This window comes from Patella vulgata, chromosome 3 (genome assembly GCF_932274485.2).
Source record: "Patella vulgata chromosome 3, xgPatVulg1.2, whole genome shotgun sequence".
NCBI classification, from domain to species: domain Eukaryota; kingdom Metazoa; phylum Mollusca; class Gastropoda; family Patellidae; genus Patella; species Patella vulgata.
Window position 1 is genome coordinate 84,823,421 of NC_065881.2, and position 21,809 is coordinate 84,845,229.

Genomic DNA, 21,809 nt, shown 5'->3' on the forward strand with positions numbered 1-21,809 from the left:
GTTAAATTTTGATTAATTAAAAGTCCTGATAAAAAGTTGCGTTTAAGATTTTTCTAAAAGACTATATAGCTTCTACTTTTTAATATGCTGTTCCATACAATGCAGACTATTTTTCTGCTAATAGTTTTATTGTATAGAAACATTCAATATGTAAACGTGAAAAGTAAAAATATATAAATTATACACGGGCACAAATTCATTGGAATAATGAAGGGTTGGGGTATCTTTGCTGCACCCAGAACTTGGTGATGTGCAAAAATTGGGGTACAGTACGTAGGCTGGCGTTTTGGCGCGACAGGCCCCCTTTTCAACACAGCTATTTCCAGCTCAATCCATTCTTGGCTTGATAATCGAGAAACGGTCACGTGACACACTGCGTGTTCGAATTTGTGGACGCCATTTTTGGAGCCGCTTATATGGTATGCAGTATCAAATTATATTTGATTAAAGACCAAATACCAGGTAATTTTGGCTAACAAACGAATTATAAATACTATCTATAAACTATTCCCATCATAACACAGTGTGGCTGAAACAGAAGCCTGCTCGTTTCTGCGCAACTTTCGTCTTACATGCCAGCTTTTTGCTGTATCCAGAGCTGTTATTTGTTTGTTTCGCATTCTGCTGCTAGCTCGAAGCTAACAGCAAGGTGTTTCATTCGCTGTTTGTCGTCTGCACGCTCATTTGGACAGTTGTCATTTTATTTTCACTTCTTAGTTGTACTAATACTGTTACGATTTGTGACAACTGTTCCAAATGAACGTGATAGTTTGTTAACAGAAGGAATTCTGTTTTTGTCACTCTTAAAATAAAAAAAAATTAGCAATATATCTCTAATCTAGCCAAGCCATACCCAAGTTTTTCTGGGAAATTCATCAATATTTGTTAAAAGTTTAAGACACCATTGACTTTAAAGCTGGTTCAATAAACACATGATGATAACCGGGTACAATTTCATTTGGTTATATCTGTAACATTGCAGTCTGTGTTCACTAGTATTAGGTCCTGACCAATCGGAGCCACAGTGGCAAAGCGGGTCAAACACTACCTGGCTTGCTAGTCTGGAAGTCGCATGTTTGATCCCTGCATTGGCCGAGAAAGTTCATTGGGATATTCCAACGTGGTTTCCCCTTGTCAGTGGTGCAGGAAGGGGGGTCTGACAAGGACAGCTGTCTAGTCGTTTTGATGGCACGAAAAACCGAGGTCCCATGTATACATTAGCGTGCACATAAAAGATCCCTTGGCAGATGGAATTCAATAAGCGTCATAGTGCTGCTGTCCTGGCAAAATTTCCCTGATAAGCACACTGTATGGCGTGTGCCCGTCTTCAGTGACCTTAGTCCAGTCGGAGCAGAATAGCCTACAGCAGGACATTTTAAACCCCATATGTTTCATCAGAGCTGTGAGTTGGGCCCTTGTCGAAACATCGCCAGAAATAAATTTTCAGGTAACTTGTATTCTATATACATGTACAGTTGCCAAAATAACTTCCAAGAAGCGTATTGATTTTAATCATTTTTATAAGAAATACAAATTTATGACCTAGGATTAACTCGCTAACTAGGTGTGTTTATGACCTAGGATTAACTCGCTAACTAGGTGTGTTTATGACCTAGGATTAACTCGCTAACTAGGAGTGTTTGCCGAGATACTTCCTCAGGATTTTCCGACACGGTTTCAGTTGACGTTATTGGTGAAGGACGGGGAGCCTTGCTTTAAACTGTAGTCATTCGGATGGTAGGCCTACACATTAATTAGTGTGCACGTAAAAGAACTAATGACAGTTTGAATTTGAAATAAGTGTAGACTGTAGCTCGGATCTCTGTGCAAAATGTCCCTGATAGCACACTGCATGGCACACGTCTGATAGCCTGTCTTCATAAGCCCAGTCGGTGCAGAAAAGTATGGTAGGATGTTATACCACCTTTCAGTAAGTGATGGGACAAATCTGATTTTTGGCATGATTGTAGGTTGGACATTTAAGGACAGGGGCATGCAACTTTATATGTGAATTTACTTGTAAGACTTCGAATGGCTACTTGTATTTGGATGGCCAAATGTATAGTGCCTCACTGATCAGCAGTGAATATTCTCTAGGTTGCTAACTTGCTACAATCGCTAATAGGGATGACATTGGTGCAGCTTATTGAGTCCCCAATATTGGCTTTTTCCCTTCTGCAAATTAAATTCTAGAACATTGTTTTAAAGTATGAGAAAAATAAATACCGGTGTTTGAAGCATATCTGGATAAAAATTATTTCCCATTTAGTATAAAATGAGTAAAAGGCACCATTCTGCCCTGACCTGCAGTAGCGTCTTATGTAAACAATCTACACCCAATTAAGCCAATGATTGACGCAGCGTGATGATGTCATTGAAAGCAGGCATCTTTTACAGATTTTCGTAACACTCTGTAAAACAGGATGGGGTATCCCGATCACAAATCCGCTAATTATAGGTCCTCAAACCAATTGTACTTGAGATGTTAATTAAATTTTTCCAGCACCCAGACTAAATCCATTATAAAGTATGTCTCTTAAGTGCTGCTAAATGGAGTTATCACCCTTGGAATTTGTTCTACTGTTTTTGTTGTAGGTAGTCTACTTGATTGCAACCCCCACAACCCCAATATCTCAAATAATAAGTTTTAAATACCAGGTACAATATACTTATATCACCCCATTAAAATTGCTTCTTCTGTCTCAAATATATATTTTTTAAACTACTGTTTTGTACATATTTAAATGGAGTTATCTCCCTTGAAAGTTAGTCCATTGTGTTGTGGGATGTCCTTGGACACCAACCTCCACACATGATGTATTTATATTTTATCGCATGTATATGTTCATATCTCATATGGCAACTGTTATATACACTCGTTCGCTAGTGGGAAATAAAATGGGGTTTAACGTCCTACTTTTATAAACCAACTGGGCTAATGAGGACTGGTTAGCAAGTCAAGTGGTACTGTCGACTAGAATTTCCCTACTGTCAGGTCTGATTGCCACTAGCACAGGGATAATGCCACATTCGATGAGTCAGACACTGGCTCACTTACTAAGCTGTAGGTCCCAGTGTTAGTGAAGAAAGTTCCTCTAGTTTTCCAGCCTTTGGTGTGCATGTAAAGGACCCCTTGGCAATTGGAATTTGAAGAAGAGTAGATGGAAGTGTCGCTGTCTGGGCAAAATTTGATTCATGGCACTCTGCATAGCTTACGTCTTCCTTCAGTAGCCCAGTTGGTGCAGAAAAGTAGGATGTTAAACCCCATTTCAGACGCTGTGTCATGGGTTTGAATGGGTCCCCTGTTTGAATCAGTAATTTGATGAATTTGGGCTGTTAACCGAAACTAAAAATATCCGAATGATCGGTAAAATTTTGAAACAGAAAGATTTTTCGTTAAATATTTTCCTATTTCAGACCCATTGTCATGGATTTGTTGACTCGATATTCAGTTTGGACCAGTACCTGTACTTTAATTTTCTTAGTCTAGTCATTCGGATGGTACAAAAATCTGAGGTCCTGTGTACACATTGGTGTGCACCTAAAAGATCCCTTGACAGTTAGTATTCGATATAAGAGTAGGCCGTAGTGCCGCTGTCCGGAAAAATTTCCCTCATAGCACACTGTATGGCGTCACTGAAGTGTGCACATTCGCGGTGTTGAGTTCAACTTCAAGTAGGGAAAAGTTTGGCGACATGGGGCACCCTATCTGTACATACTGTTTAAACACAAAAGTAATCTGATTATAACACAGATCCTATTTCTTTTTGTTTTTGTAGTTCAAAATTTCATTTTACTTGTCTTTACTACACTAGGATCTGGAAGAGTTGTTATATAACAGGTGTTGTACTTGATGTGAGGAATTAGCCAATGAAACGGCCTCTTACGGTGAGTTCTTGGCTTTTTTATGCATGAAACTGTGGGTAAACCACTAGAAACATCAATGCTGATTGATTAATCAATGTCTGACGTCATAGGGTCAAAAGCTGCTCGTTTGACCCCTGACGTGAACTACCACTATAACTGGTCAGATCTTGATGTAGTGTAGATCATCGAAAGTATAAAAAATGAAACGAAATATAGATCTGTATTTTAAGCAGATTAACACATAAGTTCAATCAATGGATCAACAATTACTCAGTATTTTGATGGAAGCTACATTTCTACAATGATTTTCGTTTTCAAGACAGTTTATTCCCATCTTTACTTTATATTTCTATATTCTTCAGGTTATTGATAAAAGAAAATCTCCATCATGCCACTTGATACATTTATATGTGGTAACTGTCAAGGTGCTTTCTGTGATATCGAAGCCTTTATGAACCATAAAAAGAGCACCTGTTTACAAGAGGAACCAACACAGACGGCGGAAGTGATACAGGTTCGAGTATCAGGGGAAGTAACTAGCCTAGATGAAGCAACAGCCATTCCCTTAGTTTCAGTTGGTAGGGCTTATACATTTTTTTGATAAACATTTAAGGGTACCACGTCATAAGGGTGTGTGGGATCTCTAATTATGTATTTGCTAGTCACACGACACTTAAGATTGTACAGGGGACTGGATGACCGAATGGTTAGCGCGTGTGCACTGTATCATAAGGTCTGTCATTGAATCAAGTGGCGTGGTTTTGATTCCCTGGTTGTATGTGACAAGTAGGGTCGCCTGTCCAACCTCGTGGGTTTTCTCCGGGTCCTCCGGTTTCCTCCCACTGCTAAAGACCCCTATGCGGAAGCGAATTATGGAAATAAAATTGAACCATTTAGTCCCGAAATGACCTAGTTTGTGTCAAGTGGACGTTAAACCCCATTTCTTTCTCTCTCTTATGATTATAAAAATTTATACACAACAGATTTTAAATCTGCATTTTAATCAGATGGTCAAATCATTTTTTTATTCCACGGACTAATGTAGATGTCCAAATCGCGGTCGCCACAATAGTTTCAAGTATTGAAAACAAAAATTAATTTTTAATATGGTTACATATTTGTTTTTAGGTGAAGCTGCCACGAACACATCTTTAACATTTTACAGTGAGGCAGATGTGAATTCAAGTGAGGCTGTGTCAGGGGAGACAACTAAAGAACAAACTTTGGTTATATTAAATGATGATTACGAGAGTATTGACAGCCATTTAACCAGCGACAAAGGAACGTCAACTGTTGATATGGAAACTGAAGAAGCTCCTAAAGGTGATTTTAAGTTATCTATGTCCGTTGTGCTTGTGGAGGGGGGGTGGATGGCTGAATGGTTAGCGTGCGCGCGCTGTATCATAAAGTCTGTCATTGAGTCGACTGGCGTGGTTTCGAATCCCCAGTTGTATGTGACAAGGAGTAGGGTCGCCTGTCCAACCTCGTGGGTTTTCTCCGGGTCCTCCGGTTTCCTCCCACTGCTAAAGATCCCTATGCGCAAGCGAATTATTGAAATAAAATTAAACCATATGTTAGTCCCGAAATGACCTAGTTTGTGTCGAGTGGACGTTAAACCCCATTTCTCTCTCTCGTGCTTGTGGATGCCCTAGAAGAATAGATTATTACTAGATTATTGTCAAATTCATGCATAGTGTTTATGTTCACGAGGGAGCCACGGTGGCTAAGTGGGTAAGATGCTGGCTCGCTAGCCTGGAGGTCGCTTGTTTGATCCCTGCATTGGCCAAGAAAGTTCACCCAGATTTTCCCTAGTCAGTGATGCAGGACTTAGGGCTTGACATGGACAGCTGTCTAGTCATTCGGATGGGGCAAAAAAACATTGTCCTGTGTATACATTAGCGTGCACGTAAAAGATCCCTTTGCAGTTGGAAATCGATATAAGAGTAGGCTGTAGCGCCGCTGTTCAAGCCAAATTTCCCTCATAGCATACTGTATGGCATATGCCTGTGTTTATTAGCCTTGTCGGAGCAGAACAGTAGGACGTTAAATCCCATTTCATTTCATGTTCATGAGACGAAGAAGCCTTTTACAAGCTAAAATTATCAACGGATTGACTTATACACTGGAAAAACCAGAAGCCAATTATAATTATTTCTGATAATTACTTCGTGGGTTGCCACGCTTGATCAGTTTTTAGTGTGAATTCTCCCATTACCTAAAGCAGAATAAATACGTTACACAACCTTAGTGGACTGCTCTGTCAATCTGATTAAAACACAGATCCTATTTCGTTTCGTTTTTATAGTTCAAAATTTCGTTTTACTTGTCTTTACTACACTAGGATGTGGAAGAGTTTTTATATAACCCGCATTCTGGATGATGTAAGGGATTAGCCAATGAAACATTCTTATCCGGCGAGTTTTGGCGAAAGGTGCACGGAACTGTGGGTAACCCACTAGAAACATAAATGCTGATTGGTTAATCAAATGTTTGACAACATAGGGTTAAAAGCCGCTCGTATGACCTCTGACACATCCTATCGCTACAACCGGTCAGATCTTCATGTAGTGGAGACCCTTGATAGTATAAAAAACCGAAACGAAATATAGATCTGTATTTTATTCAAATTGACTGCTCTGTTAACTTAGCTGCTGTGGGCGTATATTTCATTGCCGGGCAATATACTTTTATATTACACATGTAGGCCTATTTCTCTTCAAGACGTCCTTCAATTTTTTTCTTGTTTATTTTTTAGTGAAGAAAAAGGGACGACCAAAGAGTAAGAAGAAAACAGAGGTGGTTGTAAAAAAGGAAACTGGAAGACCGCCATTACCAGAGAGAGGTACATTTAATTTAATTTATCTCCAGTAACTCATTGTTTAATTTGTCTCCAGTAACGGGGATCATGCTAGCCTGGAGGTCGGGTGTTCGATCCCTGCATTGGCCTAGAAAGTTCATCCAGATTTTCTGGCGTGGTTTCCCCTTGTCAGTGATGCAGGACGGAGGGTCTGACAAGGACAGCTGTCTAGTCATTCGGATGATACGAGAAACAGAGGTCCCGTGTACACATTGGCGTGCACGTAAAAGATCCCTTGACAGTTGGAATTCGATATAAGAGTAGGCCGTAGTGCCGCTGTCCGGGCAAAATTTCCCTCATAGCACACTGTATGGCGTATGCCCGTCTTCATTAGCCCAGTTTGGAGCAAAACAGTAGGACGTTAAACCCCATTTCATTTCATTTTTGTCTCCAGTGACTTATCATTTAATTTGTTTCCAGTAACTCATCAATAATGAATCATCATACAAAATCGACTGGCACATAAATTTTGAAAATGGACAATTGTCTGTTCGACAAAATGACGGTGGTGGGAGGTGTTAGTGTGTGACAATGTATGTGACAGGTACCGTATTTCCAGGCTTGAGTAAACAACCAATGAGAGTATAAACCCTGCCCTTATTTTTTATTCTAGGTTCTGATGGTAGATTTACGTGTGTTCGATGTAAGAGGTCGTTTATTAAAGACCGATATTTTAATACACATAAATGTTTATCCGATGATTACGTAGATATAACCAAGAAAGAAGTCTTCTCAATGGGTAACGGTAAGCAATATTTTAATTACTTATGTGACATGAATGGTCATTACACCTACTTGTCATCCCCACTACCCATATATAACATTATAAAATAAATAGTCTTGTTCACCTTGAACCGCCTAGTCCACAACGTACAGAGGGTCTGGAACGGTTGTCACTATTTGAAGAGAAGTTCCTCTGCCCATGCGTAGAATATTTTTCTGGATGATAGAGACTAGAAAATAAAATGCAGGAAGTAACTGTATTAAAAATTTTGAATGAATCTGGAAATGTACTTTAGGCTCAATTATCAAGCCTGATAAATGTTATTGACAATCATAAATAATACTGGATAATCATACATTCCTATCAAAAACTTTACCCACAGAGCAGATCAACATAAAAAATCGAATGAAATTGACAATTTTATTTTTTGGATCCAAATCAATGAGGTCCTGCCATTTTTAAGTAGAGTTTGCTGTCATGTTGGGAGTCACGGTGGCTAAGTGGATATGACGCTGGCTCGCTAGCCAGGAGGTAATGTTTTGGATCCCTGCATTGGCCGAGAAAGTTCATCGTGATTTTCCGACGTGGTTTCCCTTGTCCGGTCTGACATGGACAGCTATCTAGTCATTCGGATGGGTCGAAAAACCAAGGTCCTGTGTATTCATTGGCGAGCACGTAAAAGATCCCTTGGCAGTTGGAATTTGATATAAGTGTAGGCCATAGTGCCGCTGCCTGGGCAAAATTTCCTGCATAGAATACTGTAAGACGTATGCCCGTCTTCATTTGCCCAATAGTAGCATAACAGTAGGACGTTAAACCCTATTTCATTTCATTTCATTTCATTTTCTGCTGTTTTTTTTCTTGTAGATGATGATGATGATGATGTGCATGACGCAGGTGAAATAGACGATGAAGACATTGACGAATATACAGCACCTGTCGTTGTAACAGAAGATCCAGACGAAGATGTCGACATCGATCCAAAAACTCTGACTAAAACGATCGTGAAAAATAACAAAGACAATGCTAAACCTACTAAGCTAGACAAAATACAGATTATATCAGATCCAGATTTAGAAAACTCTGTTAACAAAAAAATCACCGATGCTATCGAAGATATCCCGGTGTTTAAAAACGACGCCGAAAAGCTAAATTTTGAAGCGAGCGTGAACATTGACTTAAGTGGGATGGATGGTATGTTTACGAAACACAGTATTGAACAAGATTTAGTGGAGAGTGTCGGTGGAAACGGGAAGAATATCTCCAGTGAACTGTCGCTGTACATGTGTAATATTTGTTCGAAGGTTTTTAAGACTTTATCTCACATTCGTCTTCACTGTTTAATACACACGGATCTAAAACCGTTCAAATGTCCGCATTGTGAATATGCTTCAAACTCTAAAGGTAAGAATATTAGAGTACTGGATGTCTCAGATTTAACTATAGTTCAGCTCTAAACGTAAGTTCTCATTACATTCGCCCTGTACATTGAGAAACCGGCCTATTGACGCCTTGTCGAAAATTTTTCAGTTCCCCGTAAATCTTTTTACTGCTGAGCCGTCGCATGTCGGTCTCCGTGAATGCCTGTACAATGTAAAGGAACATTTTAGTGAGAAAATAAGATCTTGCTTACCTCACTAGAGTCAGTAGGTGGGACACAAAATGTCGTTAAAAATACGTCCCCTTTTGCTAAACAGTTTGGCGGAAGCCATTGAAATCTAAATATAGGATAGCGCATAAATTTACGTAACTCAGCCATATATGACGAAACGTCATAATGTACACTTTCCATTTACTCTTATCTAAATGTAACTGTTAATTTGCGAAACCTCTCTAATATCGCAGACAATGGGCATTTGATAAATACAGTTTTTGATTATACATGACAACATGTTTACTTCAGATGTAGTGAACGCATCGGCAGTCTTGAATATAATATAAACTTCTGTTTCCGATATATCTGAACGCATATTTTCCCATATTTCTTAGCCCGGTTGGTGTAGAATAGTATAAAATTAGACCTCATATCATTTTATTTTCCCCCAATTACAATCGTTGTTTTATATTTCAGGTAATTTATACACCCATATGAGACGCCATACAGGACAGTTTTATGTTTGTCAAAAATGTCCATTCCACTCCGTGAATAAAAGTCATCTAATAGAACATGAAGCCACTCACAATAATACCAGATATTTATGTAATTTATGTAAAAAAGACTACAATACACAGGTACGGTATAATACAGGTAGCCTACTCTAGATAAACAGGTAGAGTATAATACAGGTAGCCTACTCTAGATACACAGGTGTATAGTACATGTATATTACAGGTAGCCTTCTCTAGATACACAGGTGTATAGTATAATACAGGTAGATTACTCTAGACACACAGGTGTATAGTATAATACAGGTAGTCTACTCTAGACACACAGGTATATAGTATAATACAGGTAGCCTACTCTAGATACACAGCTATAGTATAATACAGGTAGCCTACACTAGACACACAGGTATATAGTATAATACAGGTAGCCTACACTAGATACACAGGTATATAGTATAATACAGGTAGCCTACTCTAGATACACAGGTATATAGTATAATACATGTAGCCTACACTAGATACACAGGTATATAGTATAATACAGGTAGCCTACACTAGATACACAGGTATATAGTATAATACAGGTAGCCTACTCTAGATACACAGCTATAGTATAATACAGGTAGCCTACTCTAGATACACAGCTATAGTATAATACAGGTAGCCTACTCAGCTATAGTATAATACAGGTAGCCTACTCTAGATACACAGGTAGAGTATAATACAGGTAGCCTACACTAGATACACAGCTATAGTATAATAATAGAGTGTGTTTTAAAAGCAAAATTGATGCAAATAAAAAAAAAGATTGCTTTATGTCAATTGTCAAGTGACATTATTTGCCCAGTTAGTCATGCTGAGAGAGTTAAACCCCATTAAACATTAATCCATCTTTAACGCTGGGGGTGGGGGGGGAGGTTAGATGGCTGAATGGTTAGCACGTGCGGGCTGTATCATAAGGTCTGTCATTAAGTCAACTGGTGTGGTTTCGATTCCCCGGTTGTACTTGACAAGGTGTAAGGTCGCCTGTCCAACCTTGTGGGGTTTCCCCCGGTCCTCCGGTTTCCTCCCACTGCTAAAGACCCCTACGTGCAAGTGAATTATTGAAATAGAATTGAACGGAACACACACAAGTAATGGGTAAGTCTCGCGCATGGGTTTACTAAAATTTCCCCCGTAGTCTGCCCGTAGTAGTACATACGACAGGTTGTGAGATAGTCTTTAGACCTCATTTAACATGTCTTCAACGCTGAGAGCAGAAAAGTAGGATGTTAAACTCCTTTTTAATTTTATATTTTTTCCCTTGTGTTTCAGAAATCTTTAGTTAACCATATAAGGAAATATCACTGTGATTCACAGAAAGGCAAAGACTACCTGGCTATCTTTCTCAATAAACGAACTAACCAATCACAAACGGTCATACATCAATGTCACGTTTGTAACAGAAAATTCAAGAAGAAGATCGATCGGGATAGACATTTGTTCGTTCACGATATAAAAGACATTCCCAACATACAACGCTGTGAACTGTGCGATTACACGGCCAGTCGTAAAGTTTATTTAGAGAAACATTATCTCAAACATCGCGTGATTTACTGTTGTTTTTCGTGCCCACAACGTTTTCTCAGTTCTGTACGATTAATCGATCATCTGAACTCAAATCATTTAAATAACGATGCGTCAACCACGTGGGAGACATTGTTTGAGCAATGTATCGAAAACAGTATTTATCTACCCGAACCAGACGACCAAATAAGACCAGGAAGTGGATCAGATATTTTAAACCTGCCACCAGAACTTTCAAAAACATCTTTAGAACTTTCCGACGCCAATAAGAAATTGGCCAGTTTGGAAGTGAATGCAACATCCACTACGGTGACACCAGCACTGCATGCGGATGCAGCTCTTCCTCTAGTTACAGATTTATCTTCCACAGATGCTCCGTCGACCATTTTGGATCCAGCATCCAATCAGAATGAAGAGTTAATGGAGACAGACTCTCCGCTAGTTATTAATAGTATTACAGACAATTTACTGCAATCGTCGACGCAAAATGACGAATCTGCAGAACCAGTCGTACATAGTGACGTATCTGTGGAACCAGTTGAACCTTGTAAGGTATCCACAGAACCAGTTGTATCTAGTCAGGTAGATTCGTTACCTATCAACAAAGGTGTGGACGATACTGAAACCAGTTTGTTAAAGGTAATAATTCAATCAAGTGTGGAGGGTTGGTTCGCCGAATAGTTAGCACGTGCACGCTGTATCATAAGGTCTGTCATTGAGTCAACTGGCATGGTTTCGATTCTTTGCTTGTACGTGACAAGGAGTAGGTTTGCCTGTCCTTCCTTGTGGGTTTTCTGTGGGTCCTCCGGTTTCCTCCCATTGCTAAAGACCCCTACGCACAAGTGAATTATTGAAATAAAATTGAACCGTGTGTTAGTCCCTAAATGACCTATTTTGATCATTTAACCCCATTTCTCTCTCTGTCTCTAACCCTAGAGCTCATTAAATCAACGGGGCCCAAAATAAAAAAAAATATTTTCTATACAAAGAAATACTCTGTTACACAAAATGTACAGAATGTCGTGTTCTTTCCAATGATATAAAATTCAAATGTATAAAGCAGTGATTATATTACTATAAATAATATTGAAAAGTCAGTCCCACTGAAATTATGACTTTTCTCAGTCATAATGGTAAAATAACGTAAGAAAGAATTTTTCAAATTGGAGTTGAATTGTATAATGGCTTCTAAACATTTTTTTTTATAAATTTGATTGTTTTTTGCCTTTCAAGGAAGCTAGTCAGATGGCGGTTGAAGTAGCAGGTCCAGACAACGAAGATAGTAAGATTGAAAATAATGATAATACAACAATAACCATCGAAGGTAGCGATATAGGGGAGACAATTCAAAACAACTTAAATGTTGAGGGAGATGAATTACCAATGGAAGAGGATATTAGCGAAAGTTTGAATGTTATATCAGAAGTTGAAGCAGAAGGCTCCGAGAATGAGTCAGCAGCTAAAATTGACATGATTATTGCCAAACTAGGATATCGTGAAATGTCGATGGATATTTTCCACAAGATGCGTGAGACGTTTGGAAGTGAAGAGTGTGAATATTGTGGACGTCTGTTTTATAGTAAGGCCGATTTTGAAGCTCATCAAAGAATCCATACAGGTAAGGTCGTGAAAAAAATGGTCTGCACATTTTAGCACATATGATGTCATATGTGGATTGTGGGTTAGGGTTAGGGTAAGAGTTAGGACCTGCAGATTTCGTTAACGTCTCGAGATGTAAACAGGGCTAGCACTAACCCATGGCTAACCCTTACCTAAACCTAACCCACAATCCACATAAGATTATTAAATATTTCAGGTGAACCTCCATTCCATTGTGAACACTGTCAGTATTAACATATTAAATATTTCAGGTGAACAACCATTCCATTGTGAACACTGTCAGTTTAAAGCAATGAATAGTAACGTCCATTCCATTGTGAACACGGTCAATTTAAAGTGAACATATTAAATATTTCAGGTGAACGACCATTCCATTGTGAACACTGTCAATTTAAAGCAATGAATAGTAACGTATTAAAGAAACACGTAGAGAAAGAACATCCAACGGATAATACAACGTATAAATGTACAGACTGTGATTTTACTACCACTACTAGAAATATGCTGTGGAGTCATAGAATAAAACACCTCGCTGTCGTAGGACTACAATGTCCAAAATGTCCAGATAAATTTGAAAGGTATCTTTTTTTTATTGTCCCCTGTCCTTCGAAAATCAGGCCTCAAACTTGTGGTCGACGTTTTCTCCCACTGCTAAAGACCCCTACATACATGCGTTCTCCACGGATTTTCTCTTTGCGTACAAGCGTATTATTGAAGTCAAATTGTACCATATATTAGTCTCAAAATTACCTGATTTCTGCGTTAAACTGCACTTCTCTCTCTCTCTAAACAAGTTCGAGAGTATTATTTAATCCAGGGAACCCAGCATTACCTACAAGGAGCCACAGTGGCTAAGTGAGTAATACGCTGGTTCGCTAGCCTGGAAGTCGCGGGTTCGATCCCGGTGTTGACGGAGAAAGTTCTTCAGGATTTTCCAACGTGGTTCCCCCTTGTCAGTGGTGCAGGATGGAGGGTATAACAAGGACAGCTGTCTAGTCGTTCATGGAGTGCATGTTGGAATTCGATATAACAGTAGGCCGTAGTATGGCTGTCCAGGCAATGTTTCCCTGATAGCAAACTGTATGGCATATGCCCGTCTTCATTAGCCCAGCCGGAGAAGAAAAGTAGTTTCGATTCCCCAGTTGTACGGGGCATGGAGTAGGGTCTCCTTCAAACCTCGCCGGTTTTCTCTGGGTTCTCCTGTTTCCTCCCACTACTAAAGACCCCTACACGCAAGCAGGGCTTTCGGTAATTTTTCACAGATGATTTATTTGATATTTTATTCGCGTTGAAAGTGTTGAGAAATGTGGATAAATCTTTGTGTCAATATCCAAAATGACAGGCATATTAATGATTCGCAGTTACTGCGAATCAAAAACGTTAGATTTTAATTTTTGATTAGCAACGGACAAAATATGTATCGCAAATTGCGCTGCGATACTGGTTGTCGGCAGCCCTGCACGCAAGTGAATTATTGAAATAAAATTGAACCTCTCTCTCTCTCTTCTACAAAAGAATAAAACTGACTGGCCTAGTAACTGGCAACCTATGTTTCTATTTCCAGTATGAAACAACTACGCACACATTTATTAGAGAAACATCCATATATAGAAATGGAAGAACTGGAAAAACTGACCGGATATAAACACAGACTACATGGTAAAATGGGTAAATATTTTTTTTACTAATTGATCAAAACGTCATTCCATTCAAACAACTAAACATAGTTCCTTCTCTTCTGACGAGTGGAAGCCAATCCAAAAAATCTTGAACATCTTTCTTAACCATAACCAGGATCAAACCCAGTACCTTCCCGATAGTTAGCTGTACTTAACAAGCCATCGTGGTTCGAGGGGCATAAGGCAGTATTTTAGGGTCAGATCTATTTACCAAAGCCACCTGCAGATGTAAACAGGGTTAGGGCATGTGATTGTTGCTGAGGATTGTGGATTAGGGTTACGGTAACGGCTTAGGACTAGGTCTTGGGTTAGGGTTAGCGCTAGCCCAGTTTACATCCCATGACCTTGTCATTGAGTCAACTGGTATGGTTTCAATTTCCCGGTTGTACGTGACAAGGAGTACGGTCATCTGTCCAAAGTCGTGGGTTTTCTCCGGATCTGCCGGTTTCCTCCCACTGCTAAAGACACCTACGCGCAAGCGAATTATTGAAATAAAATGATTAACTTGTGTGCATTGGATCATTAGATCTGTCATTGAGTCAAGTGAAGTGGTTTCGATTCCCCACTTGTACCTCACAAGGAGTAGGGTCGCCTGTCAAACCTCATGGGTTTTCTCAGAGTCCTCTGATTTTCTCCCTGTGAACATTCTGTTTTCTGTTTCAGGTCGTAGGTCTTACAAGTGTCCATATTGTGAAAGAATATTTATGAAAGCGAACGCAGAGTTACAAAAACATATCTGGATGCACGAAGGCATAAAGCCGTTTAAATGTGCAGTATGTACATATTCTTGTCGCAGTAAAAATAACCTCCAAGCCCATATGTTACGTCACTCCGCGGAGAAACCATTCCACTGTGAAGAGTGTGGTAAACTTTATAAATCCCGGACAGCTCTACGATGGCATGTTAGATCACATAAAGATGGCAAAATGTTCAAATGTTCCAAGTAAGTAAAGATTTGGATACTATATTTTATTTTAGACCTGTTCAGGTCTGAGGAGGTTTGGATGGCTGAATGGTTAGCACATGCGTGCTGTATCATAAGGTCTGCCATTGAGTCAACTGGCGTGGTTTCGATTCTTGCTTGCTTCCTCCCACTGCTAAAGACCCCTACGCACAAGTGAACTATTGAAATAAAATTGAACCATAAGTTAGTCCCGAAATGACCTTGTTTGTGTCGAGTGAACATTAAACCGAGTTATTGACCTTGCGCACACGGCGGAATCTTGTGACAGCTCTATTGACAAAAAATGGCATGCTATGTGCTTGACATGTATATGCAATGTTCGAAATAGTAAAATGAGGGTTTTCTATTGTAACAATTACTGATAATTACTTATAAAGTTATCACCCTTGCTTATGTCAAATCACAAATAATATAAAGATAATGCTCTTTATTTACCAAAGCATTAGGTTTGCGATGACCTAGTGGTCTAGGGTGTTGCACTTAGAGCTCTAGCTGTTTGGTCACCATAGCAACAACCATTGTGGACTGCTCCTCAATTGAACATTGATGTTTATTTTTTTTTTTAGGTGTTCGTATGAAGCTGCACAACGTAGCCATTTAAAACGTCATATGGAAACTCACGACGTATTAAAACGTTATGCGTGTCAAGAGTGTGATTATACGGCCAATACTATACAGTTTATGAAGATACACTATGCTAGAAATCACAAGGGTGTCAAGTTTGAAACCAGTGTTTCTACCGAAGCTGAACGCAATGAACAGAACCTAGAAACCAAAGTAAGTTTTTTCTGAAAGGTGTCAGTTTTAAAAAAAATAAATGAAATGAAATGGTGTTAATGTCCTACTTTTGAAGATGGGCGTATATGCCATACATGAACCTGAAGACCAGTATGTGCAATGAAATGGGTTTAGCATTCTACTTCTCTGTACATCCCGGGCGTCTGAGTGATTGAGTGAGTGAGAGATAGAAGGGAGAGAGAAGGTTGAAGTCCACTTGACACAAACCAAATCATTTCGGGACTAACATATGGTTCAATTTTATTTCAATAATTCGCTTGTGCATAGGGGTCTTTGTGGAAGGAAATGTCTAAGATTTAGCTCTTACTTAATGCGTCTTTAAATAATATTTGATAAATTAAGATTATCTGATTGTATATTTTTCAGGTGTTTAAATGTGTTAGCTGTGATTATTTATTTGGTAATATGTCCGAGTTAAAACGTCATCTTCGTGTTCGACATCAAGTTCAAGTTCAGGATATCGCTAAATTAGAATCCTCCATGGAAACCTGTGAAGTCCAGGTCTGTTGTGTTTTAAGTTTGATTGACGGGCAGTCTGATTAAAAGACAGATCGTTTTGTTTTATTTGTCTGTCTCACACTAGGATCTGAAAGAGTTTATATAATCTGTTGCGGTGATTTCTTGGCGTGCTCTACACGAACTGTTGGTAAACTACTAGAGACATCAACGATGATTGATTAATCAATGTCTGACGTCATACGGTCAAAAGCCGTTCATACAACCTCTGACGCGACCTTTTACTACAACCAGTCAAATCTTCATATAGTGTAGGCCATCAAAAGTATAAAAAAAACGAAACGAAATATACATGTAGATCTGTATTTTCATCAGATTGGAATGGCAGGTAGCCATCCAAGATTTCTGTCATGAAGTGACTAGTTTCGTTCAATTTGAACTCATCAGGCGAGTTTTTGCAGATGTTAACAAGGAAAAAGTGTCAAGTAGTAGTTCGATTCTGTCCTGGTTTAAACATATTTTATTACCACAAAGTAAATGGATTGGACTAAAGTTATATAAACTTACAAAAACATCTTGGACATATACAGAACAGAACTCTTGACAAACAAAGTAGGCAAAAATGTGCCTGGTTGCTCATAACCTACAGAGTAAATATAGTCCCTTTACACAAGATTGAAAGAACATTGATATTTGTAAACATTTCTTAGGCCTAAGTCTAACCGAAAGATATCTATTATTATTATTATTATGTTGTGTGTTTTAGGTTGTACAATACGTAGATGAAGGACAGGAACAATCAGAAATAACAACAACCGAACTAACGCAGATAGAAGAAATACAGGAACAATCTGTTGGTAGGGTATATAATCTATTGGTAGGGTATACAATATACAATCTGTTGGTAGGGTATACAATATACAATCTGTTGGTAGGGTATAAAATATACAATATGTTGGTAGGGTTCAAGGTTCATTCAATATCAAGGTTTCCGTGGAGTTAGCAATGTTTGATATGAGTGTGTTGGTGTCACAACTTCTGATTGGACGCTATCGTTCACATGTCTGCATTAAAGGGAGATAAAGGAACTATAAGTTCGGAAATTGCAGAACAGTCTAGCAACGGCCGTTGCTTCTGATCCCAATGCTTACCGAGAAAATTCCTCCGGATTTTCAAGTCTTGTTTTCTCTTTGTTAAAAGCTCAGGATGTTGGGGCTTTGTATACATTGGACAGCACATTAAAGATCCCCTGGCGGTTTTAAATCCACAGATTTATTTCATTTATAATGTCATTCCAACAGACTTAAACAAAAAAACAAAACATATGTGTAAGCGATTTTACTCTTGATCTAGGTCAGTGGTTCTGAACTATTTTTGCCAACGGCATACCTTGGAACATATGAAAAAATAGCTAAATATTTTTGAAAAATATTTAAATTCTGCAAAATAAATACATCATAAGTCAGACGCGGCATACAACCGTAGACAGAGATTAGTCATAGTCACATAGAATAACTAAAACTAAATAAAGAAAAACACAGCTATGAACTTATCAGAAGACAGTTAATACTCAGTTCGAATCAGGTGGTTTTTCACATATTCATAGTGAGCCGTTCAAAATTTGGCGGCACACTTATGAAGATCTCGCGGCACACTGGTTGAGAATGACTGATCTAGGTAGACATTAAATTTTCCACTACAACTTTCTGATCTGATCCTGAGGATTGAATTTTAAATTCTTTTTTCTTGTATTTTTCCAATTAAAATACTCCTTTAGAAGAATTTTTCAAGTAAATGATGTTTTATTGTTTAACCCTTTCTGTGCTATTTTAAATCAATGATGTGTGATTTATTATTTTGTTTATTTGACAGAAACAGAAGGTCAGTTGGATGAGAAAACTGTTTCAGCTGTCAGTTTATTACAACAGATTATAGACATGTCCAATCAGGTACTAGCTTTCATATGTATCATAAATAATATGTCCAATCAGGTATCAGCTTTCATATATTGTAAATAATATATCCAATCAGGTATTAGTTTTCATATATACCGTAAATAATATGTCCAATCAGGTAATAACTTTCATAGTATCTTAAAAAATATATGTCCAATCAGGTACTAGCTTTCATATGTATCATAAATAATATGTCCAATCAGGTACTAGCTTTCATATGTATTATAAATAATATGTCCAATCAGGTATTAGCTTTTATATAGTATAGATGGAATGCAAGGATAAAGTGTCTTATTAAACCATACTACACCCAGTTGATGCAACGGCATTTGGGCCACAGAGACATTTGGCCACATGGTTTAAATGTAACCAGTTACATGTAGCTCCTATTAGCACCCAATCTGATTAAAACACAGATCGTATTTCGTTCATTCGTTAATCAAATGTTTGACGTCATAGAGTCAAAAGCCGCTCGTACGACCCCTGACGCGACCTTCCCATACAACAGGTCAGATCTTCATGTAGTGTAGTCCATCGAAAGTATAAAAAACAAAAAGAAACGGAATATAGATCTGTATTTTAATCGGATTGATAAGCACCTGGTTAACATGGTTGAAGTGACAACTTGTTTCACAGCATTAATGCGTTATAGTTCTACGTGTGATGTCATGTCATATGTGTGCCCTCGATAACACGTGCATTGTTTACAGCGTAGTAACACAAACTGATCCAATCCAATGTAATCCGTTTCATGTAAAGGCCAAGCGATTATTTACTACTGATCCAATTGGTTTGACATTTCGTTTTGTTTTTTAAAGTTTACAATTTCATTTGACTTGTCTTTACTACACTAGGATCTGGAAGAGTTGTTATATAACCCTCGTTCTCAATGATGTGAGGGATTAGCCAATGAAACGGTCTGTTACGGCAACTTCTTGCCGTGCGATCTGTGGGTACCCCACTAGAACATCAACGCTGATTGGTTAATCAAATGTCCAGACCATAATCAACTGTCGATGCCATTGCTAGCCTGCAATATTTACTGGATTTGAATACATTTTGTGATGGATGATTAAACGTAAAAATGGATAATCAAGACTTTGTTTATTATCTTACCGACTTTAGTAATGATGATTGAGGCTAGCATAAAATTCAAAAGCTAATATCTTGGTTCAGAGTGGAGCAATTTGACTGAATTTTCAGGGTATTCTATTTACATTATCCGTTATTTAACTATTATAGTGAGAACTGTCAACTCGTTATCTAATCTTCCATAATTCCTCTTTAATTAAGGTTTATTTTTTTCAGGGAGCCTTCAACCAGCAACATTTAACAGTTTTAAATGAAGAGGGTCAGATGGTTGCCGTTAATCCAGATACAATAATTGTACAGGAAGACGGACAGGAAGTACTCGTATCCGATGGTAACACGGAACTGGATGGTAGTCAATACGTTATACAATATGTCTCACAGCAAGACGCACAATTAGATGGAATACCAGAAGAAATTCAAACCACCGAAGAAATGCAAACTCAATAATTAAAACTTAACACATCCGTATGTCCGAGATTCAAGTTATTTAAGTATTGTCATTGAGTCACATGACGTGCCTTCGATTCCCTGGTTGTACGTGACAAGGAGTAGGGTCGCCTATCCAATCTCGTAGGTTTTCTCCGGGTCCTCCAGTTCCCTCCGACCGCAAAAGACCCCGACGCGCAAGCGAATTATTGAAATAAAATTGAACCATATGTTAGTCCCGAAATGACCTAGTTTGTGGCGAGTGGATGTTAAACCCCATCTCTCTCTCTCTCTAAGTATATCTTGATGTACACTTAATAGAATCTTGACATTTTGGATTCAACATTGGCTGAACACCGCTATCAAGGCCAAAATTTCTCTGGTCTAGCATTGCTCATGGGAAATGAAATGGGGTTTAACGTCCTACTGTTCTGCTCCTATACTGGGCTAATGAAGACGGGCATATGCCATACAGTGTGCTATGAGGGAAATTTTGCTCGGACAAGGGATCTTTTACGTGCATTCCAATGTATACACGGGACCTCAGTTTTTCGTCTCATCCAAAATTACTCATGTGATAGATATTAATATGTTAGTCTCAAAATGATCAAACCTCATGTGTTGACAAGACCTCCACACCACTTAGGCTTTAGAAGTAATTTATGATCAATCAACTTCCATGCCAGTAAAAAAGACAAAATTTATACTATTTGTCATCTTAGTTCAGGTCAGGTCAGGTCAGGTCAGGTCAGGTCAGGTCAGGTCAACTGAACACAAACTTCTTAAAGATATTGTTACTTGTTTATAAAAATGAAATGGCGTTTAACGTTCTACTTCTCGGCACAAACCACGCTAATGAAGAGGGGCACACGTCATACATTGCGTTCTATGAGGGAAATTTGACGTACAGCAAATAAATTCCATCTATCAAGAGTTCTTTTCAGTACAACCCAACGACTAAAGTCTGTTCCTTGCGAGGGACTCCATCCTACACCACTGACAAGAGAAACCATACTGAAACATCCAGGGGAACTTTCTTGACCAACAACTTTAAACAAACACAGACATCCTAGTCAATGAGCAAGCACCTCAATCACTAAGCCACCTTGGCTCCCACATGTGCCAGTAAAGGGTACTGCAACTGTTCTTTGTTAACTGCAATATTTATTATTATTTTTGTTATTATGGAATGTAAATGTGTGTAATATTAATTAAAGTAAATTTAATTTGTCACCGAGACCTTTTAATTATTTGATTTAATTTGGGGGAGGGGGTGGAGGGGTCAACATGGTTTACAATATAAATGATATAAAATAGGATTTAAGGTCCTACTGTTCTGCTCCCTACTGGGCTAATGAAGACAAGCATACGCCATACAGTGTGCTATGAGGGAAATTTTGCCCGGACAGCGGCACTACGACCTACTCTTATATTGAATTCCAACTGTCAAGGGATCTTTTACGTGCACGCCAATGTGTACACGGGATCTCAGTTTTTCGTCCCATCCAAACAACTAGACAGCTGTCCTTGTCAGGTTCTCCGTCCTGCATCGATGACAAGGAAGTACTACGCTGGAAAATCTGGATGAACTCTCTCGGCCAATGCAGGGATCGAACATCCGACCTCCAGGCTAGCGAGCCAGCGTCTTACCCACTTAGCCACCGTGATCCCCGGTTTATAAATATAGTTACAGTCAAGC

At 38.7% G+C, this 21,809-nt stretch overlaps 1 protein-coding gene across 3 annotated transcripts; it reads left to right on the forward strand.

Annotated features, from left to right (window-relative positions):
- Positions 1–363: 363 nt before the first annotated feature.
- Positions 364–21,349, forward strand: LOC126816434 (zinc finger protein ZFAT). Of its 3 annotated transcripts, none has more exons than XM_050542986.1 (18): positions 364–462; positions 3,816–3,888; positions 4,230–4,445; positions 4,996–5,190; positions 6,623–6,709; positions 7,338–7,469; positions 8,316–8,852; positions 9,520–9,680; positions 10,869–11,759; positions 12,354–12,738; positions 13,099–13,318; positions 14,305–14,408; positions 15,083–15,362; positions 15,950–16,160; positions 16,548–16,682; positions 17,404–17,494; positions 18,510–18,586; positions 19,901–21,349. In XM_050542986.1, the coding sequence occupies exons 3-18, from the start codon at positions 4,256–4,258 to the stop codon at positions 20,129–20,131; spliced, it is 3,927 nt and encodes a 1,308-aa protein (XP_050398943.1). In that variant the 5' UTR covers positions 364–462; positions 3,816–3,888; positions 4,230–4,255; the 3' UTR covers positions 20,132–21,349. The 3 variants fall into 3 exon arrangements, with proteins under 3 accessions (XP_050398943.1, XP_050398946.1, XP_050398945.1); XM_050542989.1 differs by having other exon boundaries at positions 14,305–14,399; XM_050542988.1 differs by lacking the exon at positions 3,816–3,888 and having other exon boundaries at positions 386–462.
- The last annotated feature ends 460 nt before the right edge of the window (positions 21,350–21,809 follow it).